This window comes from Oncorhynchus mykiss, chromosome 20 (genome assembly GCF_057628025.1).
Source record: "Oncorhynchus mykiss isolate SJ-2025 chromosome 20, ASM5762802v1, whole genome shotgun sequence".
NCBI classification, from domain to species: Eukaryota; Metazoa; Chordata; class Actinopteri; order Salmoniformes; family Salmonidae; genus Oncorhynchus; species Oncorhynchus mykiss.
This window is the reverse complement of record NC_143041.1, coordinates 23973499-23990548: the sequence shown is the minus strand read 5'-3', so window position 1 is coordinate 23990548 and position 17050 is coordinate 23973499. Positions and strand designations below refer to the sequence as shown.

At 41.9% G+C, this 17050-nt stretch overlaps 1 protein-coding gene across 1 annotated transcript in view; it reads right to left on the bottom strand.

The window, feature by feature from the left end:
• Positions 1-8735, bottom strand: part of skap1 (src kinase associated phosphoprotein 1) — a 45538-nt gene extending 36803 nt beyond the window's left edge. Inside the window, exons 1-4 of the mRNA XM_036955941.2 lie at positions 8473-8735; positions 6940-7045; positions 5075-5100; positions 4559-4675 (exon numbers count right to left, since the gene is read on the bottom strand). Coding sequence (XP_036811836.1) covers positions 4559-4675; positions 5075-5100; positions 6940-7045; positions 8473-8512 — 289 coding nt within the window. The 5' untranslated portion in view covers positions 8513-8735. The remainder of the gene's footprint in view (positions 1-4558; positions 4676-5074; positions 5101-6939; positions 7046-8472) is intronic.
• Between the last annotated feature and the right edge of the window lie 8315 nt (positions 8736-17050).

Genomic DNA, 17050 nt, shown 5'->3' with positions numbered 1-17050 from the left:
GAGATATCAGTTAGAGAGTTGGTGCCTGTTTCAGCTTTAACATGTCCTGCATGCGTTCAATAACAAATATGTCCACTATGAAACATATTGTTAGATGTTCTACTAAATCAATAATCACACCTTTTCTACACACCTGAACAAATATAGGAGATAACAATATATGAGCACAATCATTATGACTACAAAAATGTTGCAGAAGCAGAGATACAGTATCAAAACCCAATCTCCTCTGGCCGCCCCTGATACAATGGTCTGATGCCAATACTTTAATTGCCTCGGCTGCCAACCAATATCACAATATTCTTTTAAGACAGATCGTAAACTTGACCCTGTAAAATGGCATGCCAAGACTCATAGTACTTTGACCCCCATCTCCTACTTCCCTCCCTCCCTCCGCTTCCCAATTCCTCCTCACACTGGAGGAGTGCTGGGTGGTGATGGGGGCTGTTGTCAACCGGGCTGGGAGACTGCTGGCACGGTCAGGTCAACTGTGTGGTCGGCGGGTGAAACGCAGTTCAAATTACCATGCAGACACATAGGGAAACAATAGAGGGTCCATCTGTTCCTGTCAGCCATTACAAATCTGGTGTCACTGGAGACAACAGGCCAGGCCAATTAGTGAAACAACACTGTGTCGGTGACTACATCGAATACACTTATTAAACACTCAGGTTAGGGAACAGAGAAATAGAGGCAGTCAAATTCCCATGTCAAATACCTACTGAGTGTCATGGGTCTCCTCTACATAGGGCAACCAACTGAACCCATAATATCCATTTTCCTATACTTACTTCCTGCATTTCTTTCAAGCCTTTTTAAACTCAGCAAAAAAAGAAACGTCCTCTCACTGTCAACTGCGTTTATTTTCAGCAAACTTAACATGTGTAAATATTTGTATAAACATAACAAGATTCAACAACTGAGATATTAACTGAACAAGTTCCACAGACATGTGACTAACAGAAATGGAATAATGTGTCCCTGAACAAAGGGGGGGTCAAAATCAAAAGTAACAGTCAGTATCTGGTGTGGTGTTCCCTGTAACCCACAGCGTTGAGATTGCCTGCAATGACAACAAGCACAGTCCGATGATGCTGTGACACACCGCCCCCCACACCATGACGGACCCTCCACCTCCAAATCGATCCCGCTCCAGAGTACAGGCCTCGGTGTAACGCTCATTCCTTCGACGATAAACCCAACTCCGACCATCACCCCTGGTGAGACAAAACCGCGACTCATCAGTGAAGAGCACTTTTTCCCAGTCCTGTTTGGTCCAGCAACGGTGGGTTTGTGCCCATAGGTGACGTTGTTTCCGGTGATGTCTGGTGAGGACCTGCCTTAGGCCTATAAGCCCTCAGTCCACCCTCAGTCAGCCTATTGCGGACAGTCTGAGCACTGATGGAGGGATTGTGCGTTCGTGGTGTAACTCGGGCAGTTGTTGTTGCCATCCTGTACCTGTCCCGCAGGTGTGATGTCCGGATGTACAGATCCTGTGCAGGTGTTGTTACACGTGGTCTGCCACTGCGAGGACGATCAGCTGTCCATCCTGTCTCCCTGTAGCGCTGTCTTAGGCGTCTCACAGTACGGATATTGCAATTTATTGCCCTGACCACATCTGCAGTCCTCATGCCTCCTTGCAGCATGCCTAATGCACGTTCATGCAGATGAGCAGGGTCCCTGGGCATCTTTCTTTTGTGTTTTTCAGACTCAGTAGAAAGAACTCTTTAGTGTCCTAAGTTTTCATAACTGTGACCTTAATTGCCTACCGTCTGTAAGCTGTTAGTATTCTTAACAACCGTTCCACAGGTGCATGTTCATTAATTGTTTATGGTTCCTTGAACAAGCATGGGAAACAGTGTTTAAATCCTTTACAATGAAGATCTGTGAAGTTATTTGGATTTTTACGAATGATCTTTGAAAGACAGGGTCCTGAAAAAGGGATGTTTCTTTTTTTGCTGGGTTATCTTTAGAAATTCGATTGTTTATTATTCTCATAAGGCTAACATACATTAAAAGAATTTGGGATTTTTACTGAGTTGAGAAAAAAGAAGAAGCCCGCACACCACTCTTGCTAGTGTCACTGCTCTTTAATAAGCTTTACATATCGGCCTCAAGGCCATAGACAATTCTCCACCCACATCCATTCAATGCAATGTCGACATAAGGGTGCAAATTAAAAACACTCACAAGAGCTCTGACAAAGGGATTGAGGCCGATACGTAAAGCTTAATAAAGAGCAGTGATACTAGCAAGAGCGGTGTGCGGGTTTCTTCTTTTTTCTCATCTTATTCAACTGTTACCATGCACCTGCAACAAAGATAGCTCAGACGTGCGATTGCCTTTAGGATTTTTACTGAGTTAAAAGTTGAGCTCATATAGGCCTTTGTGGTTTGGGGCACTGGAAGGGCCGTGCTACTAAAAACAGTGACGCATATCCAGTGTCGGGAATCTACTCTGAAAGTATATTTTACGAAACAACCAATTATTTCACACCGAAAGAAGTTAAGATGCACTAAAGCTACCCTGACAAAAAATATAGTTGACTTAACTAAAGTTGCTTTAAAGAAGTAGTTCACTACATCCATACCACTTCGTGAAAAGTTGTCATATGGAAATCTGAAATGTCATAGACCATGAATTGAAAGAACTGCAAGAACTTTGGGGTCATATGTTAAGGGAATCATATGTTAAGAGAATCATATGGTAAGAGATTGTGTAACGTAGCCTATTAAACACAAGAACAATGTTTCAAGTGAGAATTAGGCAGGGCTGACACCGAAAAAGAAAGGAAATGATTGCCTACTTCACCCATATTTGATTTTTTCTAAAAAAAAGTTGTGTTGTTCCAATAGTTAGCTAAACACCCCTACATGGCAAAAAAAAGTAATTAACTACTAAAAACACTACCCAGATGTGAATTTAGTTGAACTACCACCAAGCTACTGCGAATCATAGTTCAATTTCTAGTTGAACTACATGTAGTTCACTACACTCCAACACCGCATATCCAGCTTCTGTAATTAAACCATGAATAAATGTTATTTCCAAAATGTTATTGATTCCATTGGCTCATCATTTCATTATTTTCACACACACCCTCTTCCTTTGAAATGCCCCACTCTGCAAAGCGAGTAAAGCCATATGTCATTTACTCTGGGTAGTGAACAGACAGTGAACTATGAACTCCAGCAGCCCTGGAGGAAAAGGCACAGGCCTGTATAACCTAAATAGAGAAGTTATACGTAGAAAGTTACAGAAACAGATGCCCATCATCTATGTCATGGCATAACACCCACTGAGTGCATGAGGCACCCAAGGCTCTAGGTGAGTCCCTGTGCCACTTCTGAATAACCAGTCAAGTACTACCATGTCTCATATAACTAAAGATAGAGAGACAGAGAGAGAGAGACAGATAGAGAAACTAGAGAGAGGAAGATGGAGAGCAAGACTGAAAAGGGAAGAGAGATGGAACACACATGGCTTCTCAGCTACAGTGTTGTATTTCAAACTGAGTTGGGAATGAAGAGCAGGGTAAGGGTTAATCAATCACCTCAATCGCCTTGAGCTACAGAGCTGCACTTCATGTGGGCTGATCTTAGAGAAACTGACTTAACACCTCTGCCTCCCCCGGTACACACAGATGGATACACTGAGGGCTCCAGAATACTCTCACCCCTGAAAGCTCTTGGTCACCTATCAGTTCTGTGTGAACAATCCCCACACCCTTAGTATTCCCACCAACACCCCATTTGTGCAGCAGAGCCAACCACTAGAGGGCAAGCTATTACTTGACACCTATTTTATGTCCTGACATAATTTAGGTAAAGTGCACAGCAAGAGTTCCTATGCTTTATTTTATTTATTTTGTTTTAACTTTATGTTCCCCTTACAAATCGCAAATATAATGTAGCAAACACCCTCTTGACATGCCCAATGCAGCTGTTTTTAAAAAATCTCTATATCAAATCATTTGTGGGTAACAATTAAGTACCTTACTGTAAATAGTTTCCCATTAAAATTGTAAAAAATGTTTAAAAAAATAGATTTTCTGCAAAAATCTATTTCTCAAGCATGATTTTTGCTAAGACTGTCTGGGAGTGGTCTGAGTGAGGGACCTAATAGGATGGATAAGTAAACTGAAAACTAGCTGATGTTGGCAGAGAGGTTTGAAATTCTCTTTGTTATTGGTCTATTAACTAATACCGCCTGGTGATGTCTCCAGGCAAGCCAAAACTCCACCCATGAAAAACCTGCTGATTGGAAGGTCCTGTGTAACTTGCATTTTCAACCAGAAACTATCAGGAAATAAATCGAATCACATTGTTTCACACTTGTACAGTGTTAGTTTCATCAGCTGCTGTACAAAATGATTTGAAACACAGGAAAAACTGAATTTTGACTGCACTGTGCCTTAAAAACATATGCACGTTGCATTGAAACACACACACACACACACACACACACACACACACACACACACACACACACACACACACACACACACACACACACACACACACACACACACACACACACAAACCAAGCCTTTACTCACACTCAGGAGAGCCCTCGTCCTGGTAGTCAGAGGCCACAGACAGGTCGTCTGAGGGGGCCGAGCGGCCCAGACTTGAGCTCTGGTTGTCATCTGAACTGTCCTCTTGTCTGGGCTCAGCTAGAAAGGCACCAACACAATGTCAGGGCCAGGAAGCCAGTGGGAGAACTTTCAAAAGCAAACAGAAAATGCCCTAATATTATGTAGTGTTGTGTGGTCTCTCTTGTTGTAATGTGTGTTTTGTCCTATATTTATATTGTATTTATTTTTTATTTTTAATCCCAGACCCCAGTCCCTGCAGGAGGCCTTTTGCCTTTTGGTAGGCCGTCATTGTAAATAAGAATTTGTTTTTAACTGACTTGCCTAGTTAAATAAAGGTTAAATAAAAAGAAAGAAAGAAAAATAATATGGCCAAAAGTATTAGATGCTTGAATTCATGTCAGTGTACACAAAAAAGCCTAAGTTACACCTCAAGTAAGGATTCAACCGTTTTATAATGTAAAATATGCAGTCACTTACATCTGAAAGGAAACTCCTGAGGATTTCTGCAAAATAAAAGTTGGACATGAGTTAAATTTAGACTGCAAATTCATTTAAACACAAATAGGTTGTACGTTTTTTGGGGTGTTGATAGTTCTTTAAATTGCTTCAAACACTCTACTTTGGCTTCCTGCTTCACAGACCACAAGACAACCTCTTGCAAACAAGTGCAACGTGCACAGAGTAGTTAGTATCTGGTGCAGATATCTCAGATTGCAGTTATCTATTAATTTCCTCTCGTGCTTGCTTTCACACATATTTTTGTTTCACAAACCACATTTCCATCCACATTTTTTATGCAAGTAAAGTCAGTATTGTAGAAAAAAAATCACAAAAGTTGCGATGGAAGTTTAGGTACAATTTTATAAACGCGGACAAGTCCTTTGTTCGTTTGTCATGGTGGGATCTCTTCTTTTTTTCTTTTTAAAAATGAATTATGTGAGAAATGGAGGTGCGCAAATATTGATGTAATAACCATCATATCGAAGTAAACTTGGAGTCACGAGATGATATGGTGTGTGTGGTCCTCCCACTACGACTCAGGAAACCATGCAGTTTATTAGGCTACAGTTGAAATAACTTATAATGAACTTCATGAGGTGATCTTGATGCTCCGTTCCAATAAATACAGAGGGGCGGATTCTGGTGACATGATGATCGATGCTTGACTGCCATTTAAAAAAATAAATAATAATCTCTCTCTTATCGATAATAATCTCATCATATAGACTGTATTGAGTAGGGTGCAATTGCAGCCTGCAATTCGGGGTGTTCCTGCATGTGGGCATTCCTGCATCTGCAGGAACCACTCTTTATACTTCTGTTGGTCAATTTAATTTAGGACTCCAGCACAGAAGGTGGTGTTAATGCACAATAAGGTTGGATGTCAGCCGCCGATAAAACTCACAGAAGGGGCAACAACGGTAGCTAGCTAGCCTTACACCGGTAGACAGTGTCCTTCGCCCCCGCCTGTCGGCCACTGTTTTCCCGTATTTCTGTTAATGGCGGCAAAGGGCAGGTGTTCGGGAGGCGGGAGCGAAGGACACTTTTCTAGCTTAGCCAGCTAGGCCTAAGGAGGACTCTGGTACACAGCATGTGGGAGGTGGGGGGGCGACACCATGTGCTAGCTAACTAGCAAGCTAGCTAGTACACAGTGTCACTCTAGCCTTCCGTCTGCTGTGCTAGTGGGGACAACCGGTAGACAGTGTCCTTCAACCCTGCCTGTCGGGCACTGTTTTCCCTCAGTTCTGTTAACACCGGTGAGGGCAGGTGTTCGGCTGGAGCGAAGGACACTGTCTAACGTCTCCCGCTAGAAACTCAGTTAATACTTTTATTTCCCTTTTGACCCACATAAAATTTTTTATACAGGAACCAATGGGGTGCTCAAGGGGGGGTTCATGCAGGAACCAATGAGATACAGGAATGCCCACATGCAGGAATTGCGGGCTGCAGGTGCTCACTATTGACGGTATCTGCAAGCTGTTGGCTAGAGCACGCATGCCAAAACCAGAGTATACAGAGTAGATTCGCTATTTAACGCAACAGTTTTTGTGACCAAACTATCGTTAGATTTGAAAATGCGATGGAAACACATTGAACTTTTGATTTTTATTCGGTACAAGAAAACTTAAGCTAAAAAGTACATTTTGTGTGCACTACATAATCACAAACAGATGTTTATCCTCAACAAGTTCGTTTAGCGGAAACACACCACTGGTTGGAAAATGTGGATATTTTCTTTCTACAGATTTTAGAATATTCATATGAAAATATGTCGCCAATTGGGTGGAAACCTAGCTACAAGACTCTAAAATCTATATTTCCTATCATCCACTTCCACGTACCTGGAGTGGACCACCCTGAAGTTATTAAGTAGGACGTCCCGTGTTTCTCTGGCATGTTTACTGAGGTTCTCGTCCTGTAGGATATCTGATACAAAGAGCTCACAGTCTGAAAGACAAGTCAGACAAGTCACACATTTGATAAGAGGAGGAAAGATGTTTTACCTGTACATCACAATCCTGAAAAGACATTATAGAAAAGATCATCATAATCTATGTAGCCAATTCAGATATTTTGTGTCTCATTACCTAGAGCATCAACTCTTCCTGAAAATGTACACCATTTTAAGTGCCTCAAAACCATGCAATGATCTTTTCTGTTACAATTTCCACCGGCACATTTAATCACAAACTGTATGCCAAGTCACGAGCATATCAGAAATAATGTTATCTTTCATGTTCACACAGGAAAAACATGTTGAACTTCAGATTTCTTTATTCCTTTCATTGTAATATTACATAAAGGCGTTAACATATGCAAATGTTGGTCAGAGGGCCAAGTCAGGTTGCTCTGGTTGCTAGTACATGCAAATATGACAAACGCCAGTATTCCTGTTTGGGAATATTGACAGTTGTCACTACAGGGTGAATCAGATTGAAATCTATGATGGATAACCATAAGGAACTTGCAACATTCTTTTGTCATAAAGACCATAGAATGTGAAATACAGAAAAGGCACACGTATAGTAGTTCACAGCGCCACTGTAGATAATAGTGTAATATAAATCCAGACAGTTTGATGAGTTTTAACACAGATCACTGAATTCTGCTGCACATCATAATGTTAACAGGCATTGTTTTAACAATTCAAAACACTCAGTAGGCCTACATATAGAAGCAAGGTTATACAATAGGTCCTCTTTTGCAGTGGTGTAAAATACTTAAGTAAAAAATACTTTTAAGTACTACTTAAGTTGTTTTTTTGGGTATCTGTACTTTACTATATATATTTTTGACAACTTTTCATTTTACCCCACTACATTCCTAAATAAAGTCATGTACTTTTTACTCCTTACATTTTCCCTGACACCCAAAAGTACTCATTACATTTTGAATGCTTAGCAGGACAGGAAAATTGCCTAATTCACACACTTATCAAGAGAACATCCCTGGTCATCCCGGCTACCTCATATCTGGCAGACTCACTATCTGTAAATGTTAAGAACAAGAAAATTGTGTCGTCCGGTTTGCTTAATATAAGACATTTTAAATGATTTGTACTTGTACTTTTGATACTTATGTATATTTAAAACCAAATACTTTTAGACTTTTACTCAAGTAGTATTTTGCTGGGTGACTTTTACTTTTACATTTTCTTTTAAGGTATCTTTACTTTTACTCGAGTATGAAAATTGGGTACTTTTTCTACCACTGCTCTTATGAACAATGTTTCTAGTTATACGTAAGAATGTCAACGATATCGAAAAGCTCACTAAGTATATGATTGAGTACTACATCTTTATGACAATAATTGTACATTACATCACACTGCTTAAAATAAACAATATATACTGTATATACATATAAAACTTTACCCTCCAAAAGCCTTCTAATGTCATCAGAGACTGTCCCCATCCTTCTCTCAAAGTTCCAGAAGAATTTTCAGGCAATTTTAATTTTGATACGGTAAATCAGAGCTATACTTTGGTGAAAGGTTATAGTATCTGTGTAGACCTGACCCGTCACACTGTAACAGCTCACTGCTTGAAATGAAAGCCTGTGAATACTCACACACTACATTCATACACTCACACAGCACCTGTACCCTACTATTCTCAAACCAAAACCATTTCCGTGTGTGCATACAGCCAGGGACTTTGAATAAGCTGATGTGACATATGATATAACAAGCCGTATTTACAAAAATGGGGCGGAGCATGAGGTGACTAAAAGCTTCCTTTGAATGGTGTTCTTCAGTTGTTATATCATATGTCACATCAGCTTATTCAAAGTCCCTGGCTGTATGCATCCAACCTCAAGTATGTCTATTAGAGTCCAGTTAATATGGTGACACCGGGTAGCATGGGTGGAAGAATCTGGTTTAGCCAACTCCTTTGTTTTATCATCAATACACCTTGTTTTCTGGACCACAATAAAATACTTGGCTAAAAGAGAAAGACTGTCACTCAGGCTATTGATAACTGGTGATGTTTTGGTAACAGTTGACTCTATTTAATTGCTCAGGTCTACTCTTTAGCTAACTGAGATTAATGCATGCTCATAACATGAGTAAAATACGTGGATAATAAAGTCTACACTCATGACAGCCACTTGCAGAGATTATTTTCACAGAGTAAATAGGCTACCCTACATCAAATGTAGAAATATGTCTCTATGTTTCCGATGGAATGTCTCATTCAACATTGTTAAGGCCTACTATAGGCCTGCTGAGTGGAAATCCCTCCACCAAACCCTGTACTGTAGGCTAATGTGTAGGTAACTAGTGCAGCTTTTTAAATCAGTAACTAAATTGCTGAATAGCTTCACGTGTCTTCCGACCAAATGTTAATTATCCTATATTTATAAGAAAACACCAACCAAAAAAACGATCACTGAAACGTCCTCGCTTCCTCAGGTCCCTTTTCGGTTTGTAATCCATATTGCTAGTAGGGAGCATTAGCACTACTGTAAATAGCCAGTACATACATACAGTGCCTTGCGAAAGTATTCGGCCCCCTTGAACTTTGCGACCTTTTGCCACATTTCAGGCTTCAAACATAAAGATATAAAACTGTATTTTTTTGTGAAGAATCAACAACAAGTGGGACACAATCATGAAGTGGAACGACATTTATTGGATATTTCAAACTTTTTTAACAAATCAAAAACTGAAAAATTGGGCGTGCAAAATTATTCAGCCCCTTTACTTTCAGTGCAGCAAACTCTCTCCAGAAGTTCAGTGAGGATCTCTGAATGATCCAATGTTGACCTAAATGACTAATGATGATAAATACAATCCACCTGTGTGTAATCAAGTCTCTGTATAAATGCACCTGCACTGTGATAGTCTCAGAGGTCCGTTAAAAGCGCAGAGAGCATCATGAAGAACAAGGAACACACCAGGCAGGTCCGAGATACTGTTGTGAAGAAGTTTAAAGTCGGATTTGGATACAAAAAGATTTCCCAAGCTTTAAACATCCCAAGGAGCACTGTGCAAGCGATAATATTGAAATGGAAGGAGTATCACACCACTGCAAATCTACCAAGACCTGGCCGTCCCTCTAAACTTTCAGCTCATACAAGGAGAAGACTGATCAGAGATGCAGCCAAGAGGCCCATGATCACTCTGGATGAACTGCAGAGATCTACAGCTGAGGTGGGAGACTCTGTCCATAGGACAACAATCAGTATATTGCACAAATCTGGCCTTTATGGAAGAGTGGCAAGATGAAAGCCATTTCTTAAAGATATCCATAAAAAGTGTAGTTTAAAGTTTGCCACAAGCCACCTGGGAGACACACCAAACATGTGGAAGAAGGTGCTCTGGTCAGATGAAACCAAAATGGAACTTTTTGGCAACAATGCAAAACGTTATGTTTGGCGTAAAAGCAACACAGCTGAACACACCATCCCCACTGTCAAACATGGTGGTGGCAGCATCATGGTTTGGGCCTGCTTTTCTTCAGCAGGGACAGGGAAGATGGATGGGAAGATGGATGGAGCCAAATACAGGACCATTCTGGAAGAAACCCTGATGGAGTCTGCAAAAGACCTGAGACTGGGACGGAGATTTGTCTTCCAACAAGACAATGATCCAAAACATAAAGCAAAATTTACATTGGAATGGTTCAAAAATAAACATATCCAGGTGTTAGAATGGCCAAGTCAAAGTCCAGACCTGAATCCAATCGAGAATCTGTGGAAAGAACTGAAAACTGCTGTTCACAAATGCTCTCCATCCAACCTCACTGAGCTCGAGCTGTTTTGCAAGGAGGAATGGGAAAAAATGTCAGTCTCTCGATGTGCAAAACTGATAGAGACATACCCCAAGCGACTTACAGCTGTAATCGCAGCAAAAGGTGGCGCTACAAAGTATTAACTTAAGGGGGCTGAATAATTTTGCACGCCCAATTTTTCAGTTTTTGATTTGTTAAAAAAGTTTGAAATATCCAATAAATGTCGTTCCACTTCATGATTGTGTCCCACTTGTTGTTGATTCTTCACAAAAAAATACTGTAGGTATTTGTAGTTGTCCACATATTCTAAGTCAGAACCGTCCAAAGTAGTAATGCTAGTCAGGTGGGCGGGTGCGGGCAGCGAGCGGTTGAAAAGCATGCATTTGGTTTCACTAGCGTTTAAGAGCAGTTGGAAGCCACGGAAGGAGTGTTGTATGGCATTGAAGCTCATTTGGAGGTTAGTTAACACAGTACAAAGAAGGGCCAGATGTATACAGAATGGTGTCATCTGCGTAGAGGTGGATCGGGGAATCACCCGCAGCAAGAGAGACATCATTGATATATACAGAGAAATGAGTCGGCCCGAGAATTGAACCCTGTGGTACCCCATAGAGACTGCCAGAGGTCCGGACAACAGGCCCTCCAATTTGACACACTGAACTCTATTTGAGAAGTAGTTGGTGAACCAGGCGAGGCAGTCATTTGAGTCAGTTGAGTCTGCCGATAAGGATACGGTGATTGACAGAGTCGAAAGCCTTGACCAGGTCGATGAAGACAGCTGCACAGTGCCGTCTTTTATCGATGGCGGTTATGATATCGTTTAGTACCTTGAGCGTGGCTGAGGTGCACCCATGACCAGCTCGGAAACCGGATTGCACAGCGGAGAAGGTACGGTGGGATTCAAGATGGTCAGTGAACTGTTTGTTGACTTGGCTTTCGAAGACTTTAGAAAGGCAGGGCAGGATGGATACAGGTTGTGTCTAGAGTGTCACCCCCTTTGAAGAGGCAGTTGACCTCGGCAGCTTTCCAATCTTTAGGGATCTCGGACTATACGAAAGAGAGGTTGAATAGACTGGTAATAGGGGTTGCAACAATGGCGGCAGATAATTTTAGAAAGAGAGGGTCCAGATTGTCTAGCCCAGCTGATTTGTACGTGTCCAGGTTTTGCAGCTCTTTCCGAACACCTGCTATCTGGATTTGGGTGAAGGAGAAGCTGGGGAGGCTTTGGCAAGTAGCTGCGGGTGTTGCGGGGCTGTTGGCCGGGGTTGGGGAAGCCAGGAGGAAAAAGGGGCATGCTTATTTAAGATGGTGAGGAAATTATTTTTAAAGAACGACCAGGCATCCTCGACTGACGGGATGAGGTCAATATTCTTCCAGGATACCTGGGCCAGGTCGATTAGAAAAGCCTGCTCGCAGAAGTGTTCTAGGGAGCGTTTGACAGTGATGAGGGGTGGTCGTTTGACCGCGGACCCATAGCGGATGGAGGCAATGAGGCAGTGATCGCTGAGATCCTGATTGAAAACAGCAGAGGTGTATTTGGAGGGCGAGTTGGTCAGGATAATATCTATGAGGGTGCCCATGTTTACAGATTTAGGGTTGTACCTGGTGGGTTCCTTGATAATTTGTGTGAGATTGAGGGCATCTAGTTTAAGATTATAGGACTGCCGGGGTGTTAAGCATATCCCAGTTTAGGTCACCTAGCAGAACGAACTCTGAAGATAGATGGGGTGCAATCATTTCACATATGGTGTCCAGGGCACAGCTGGGAGATGAGGGGGGTCTATAACAGGCGGCAACAATGAGAGACTTATTTCTGGAGAGATTCATTTTTAAAATTAGAAGCTCGAACTGTTTGGGCATAGACCAGGAAAGTATGACAGAACTTTGCAGGCTATCTCTGCAGTAGATTGCAACTCCTCAACCCGTTAGCATTTCTATCTTGACAGAAAATGTTGTAGTTGGGGATGGAAATCTCAGAATTTTTGGTGGCCTTCCTTAGCCAGGATTCAGACACGGCAAGGTTGTCGGAGTGTGCTAAAGCAGTGAGTAAAACAAACTTAGGGAGGAGGCTTCTGATGTTAACATGCATGAAACAAAGGCTTTTTTGGCTACAGAAGTCAACAAATGAGAGTGCCTGGGGACACGCAGGGCCTAGGTTAACCTCCACATCACCCGAGGAACAGAGGACGAGTAGGATGAGGGTACTGCTAAAGGGCTATCAAAACTGGTCGTCTAGTGCGTTGGGGACAGAGAATAAAAGGAGCAGATTTCTGGGCGTGGTATAATAGATTCAGGGCATAATGTACAGACAGGGGTATGGTGGGGTGCGGGTACAGTGGAGGTAAACCCAGGCACCGAGTGATGATAAGAGAGGTGGCATCTCTGGAAGGGCTAGTTATGCTTGGTGAGGTCATCACATTATTGAGATATTATCCCATTCACAATTTGTTGATTAGACATCCCCCAACTTTTCATTTAACTACCATAACAGCTATAGGTCTGCTGAAAGAGAATTGCATTTTTATTACAACAAATAAATCATATAATCTACATTTGAAGACAATTAAGGCCTTTACCACAGTTTCATGTCTGTCTGCTGACCGCTGCCTATTCATCTCTCATTGACCTGTCATTAACCTGTTGGTTTTCCATTGATTACACCAACGATGTTAGGATGAAACAGTCAGAGATCACCAAGCGCAACATAGCTTCTGCCTGTAAATCAGCTAGAAAGATGTGTCGAGTAATTGTCTCTGGCCCCCTCCCAGTTAGATGGAGTGATGAGCTCAACAGCAGAGTCTCACAACTCAATCGCTGGTTGAAAACTGTTTTCTGCCCCTCCCAAAATATAGAATTTGTAGATAATTGGCCCTCTTTCTGGGACTCACCCACAAACAGGACCAAGCCTGACCTGCTGAGGAGTGACGGACTCCATCCTAGCTGGAGGGGTGCTCTCATCTTATCTACCAACATAGACAGGGCTCTAACTCCTCTAGCTCCACAATGAAATAGGGTGCAGGCCAGGCAGCAGGATGTTAGCCAGCCTGCCAGCATAGTAGAGTCTGCCACTAGCACAGTCAGTGTAGTCAGCTCAGTTATCACCATTGAGACCGTGTCTGTGCCTCAACCTAGGTTGGGCAAAACTAAACATGGCGGTGTTCGCCTTAGCAATCTCACTAGGATAAAGACCTACTCCATTCCTGTCATTATTGAAAGAGGTCATGATACCTCACATCTCAAAATAGGGCTACTTAATGTTAGATCCCTTACTTCAAAGGCAATTATAGTCAATTAACTAATCACTGATCATAATCTTGATGTGATTGGCCTGACTGAAACATGGTTTAAGCCTGATTAATTTACTGTGTTAAATGAGGCCTCACCTCCTGGCTACACTAGTGACCATATCCCCCGTGCATCCCGCAAAGGCGGAGGTGTTGCTAACATTTACGATAGCAAATTTCAATTTTCAAAAAAAAAATGACTTTTTCGTCTTTTGAGCTTCTAGTCATGAAATCTATGCAGCCTACTCAATCACTTTTTATAGCTACTGTTTACAGGCCTCCTGGGCCATATACAGCGTTCCTCATTGAGTTACCTGAATTCCTATCGGACCTTGTAGTCATAGCAGATAATATTCTAATCTTTGGTGACTTTAATATTCACATGGAAAAGTCCACAGACCCACTCCAAAAAGCTTTCGGAGCCATCATCGACTCAGTGGGTTTTGTCCAACATGTCTCTGGACCCACTCACTGTCACAGTCATTCTCTGGACCTAGTTTTGTCCCATGGAATAAATGTTGTGGATCTTAATGTTTTTCCTCATAATCCTGGACTATCGGACCACCATTTTATTACGTTTGCAATTGCAACAAATAATCTGCTCAGACCCCAACCAAGGAACATCAAAAGTCGTGCTATAAATTCACAGACAACACAAAGATTCCTTGATGTCCTTCCAGATTCCCTCTGTCTACCCATGGATGCCAGAGGACAAAAATCAGTTAACCACCTAACTGAGGAACTCAATTTAACCTTGCGCAATACCCTAGATGCAGTTGCACCCCTAAAAACTAAAAACATTTCTCATTCTTATTCTTATTCTTAACTAGCTCCCTGGTACACAGAAAATACCTGAGCTCTGAAGCAAGCTTCCAGAAAATTGGAACGGAAATGGCGCCACACCAAACTGGAAGTCTTCCGACTAGCTTGGAAAGACAGTACCGTGCAGCACCGAAGAGCCCTTACTGCTGCTCGATCATCCTATTTTTTAACTTAATTGAGGAAAATAAGAACAATCCAAAATTCCTTTTTGAGACTGTCGCAAAGCTAACTAAAAAGCAGCATTCCCCAAGAGAGGATGGCTTTCAGTTTAGCAGTGATAAATTCATGAACTTCTTTGAGGAAAAGATCATGATTATTAGAAAGCAAATTACGGACTCTTCTTTAAATCTGCGTATTCCTTCAAAGCTCAGTTGTCCTGAGTCTGCACAACTCTTCCAGGACCTAGGATCAAGAGAGACGCTCAAGTGTTTTAGTACTTTATCTCTTGACACAATGATTAAAATAATCATGGCCTCTAAACCTTCAAGCTGCATACTGGACCCTATTCCAACTAAACTACTGAAAGAGCTGCTTCCTGTGCTTGGCCCTCCTATGTTGAACAGAATAAACGGCTCTCTATCCCCCGGATGTGTACCAAACTCACTAAAAGTGGCAGTAATAAAGCCTCTCTTGAAGAGCCAAACCTTGACCCAGAAAATATAAAAAACTATCGGCCTATATCGAATCTTCCATTCCTCTCAAACTTTTTAGAAAAGGCTGTTGTGCAGTAAATCACTGCCTTCCTGAAGACAAACAATGTATACGAAATGCTTCAGTCTGGTTTTAGACCCCATCATAGCACTGAGACTGCACTTGTGAAGGTGGTAAATGACCTTTTAATGGCATCAGACCGAGGCTCTGCATCTGTCCTCGTGCTCCTAGACCTTAGTGCTGCTTTTGATACCATCAATCACCACATTCTTTTGGAGAGATTGGAAACCCAAATTGGTCAACACAGACAAGTTCTGGCCTGGTTTAGATCTTATCTGTCGGAAAGATATCAGTTTGTCTCTGTGAATGGTTTGTCCTCTGACAAATCAACTGTAAATTTCGGTGTTCCTCAAGGTTCCATTTTAGGACCACTATTGTTTTCACTATATATTTTACCTCTTGGGGATGTCATTCGAAAACATAATGTTAACTTTCACTGCTATGCGGATGACACACAGTTGTACATTTCAATGAAACATGGTGAAGCCCCAAAATTGCCCTCACTAGAAGCATGTGTTTCAGACATAAGGAAGTGGATGGCTGCAAACTTTCTACTTTTAAACTCGGACAAAACAGAGATGCTTGTTCTAGGTCCCAAGAAACAAAGAGATCTTCTGTTGAATATGACAATTAATCTTAATGGTTGTACAGTCGTCTCAAATAAAACTGTGAAAGACCTCGGCGTTACTCTGGACCCTGATCTCTCTTTTGAAGAACATATCAAGACCATTTCAAGGACAGCTTTTTTCCATCTACGTAACATTGCAAAAATCAGAAACTTTCTGTCCAAAAATGATGCAGAAAAATTAATCCATGCTTTTGTCATTTCTAGGTTAGACTACTGCAATGCTCTACTTTCCGGCTACCCGAATAAAGGACTAAATAAACTTCATTTAGTGCTAGAATCCTGACTAGAACCAAAAAATTTGATCATATTACTCCAGTGCTAGCCTCCCTACACTGGCTTCCTGTCAAAGCAAGGGCTGATTTCAAGGTTTTACTGCTAACCTACAAAGCATTACACGGGCTTGCTCCTACCTATCTCTCTGATTTGGTCCTGCCGTACATACCTACACATATGCTACGGTCACAAGATGCAGGCCTCCTAATTGTCCCTAGGATTTCTAAGCAAACAGCTGGAGGCAGGGCTTTCTCCTATAGAGCTCCATTTTTATGAAACGGTTGCCTACCCATGTCAGAGACGCAAACTCGGTCTCAACCTTTAAGTCTTTACTGAAGACTCATTCATCTCTTCAGTGGGTCATATGATTGAGTGTAGTCTGGCCCAGGAGTGGGAAGGTGAACGAAAAGGCTCTGGAGCAATGAACCGCCCTTGCTGTCTCTGCCTGGCCGGTTCTCCTCTTTCCACTGGGATTCTCTGCCTCTAACCCTATTACAGG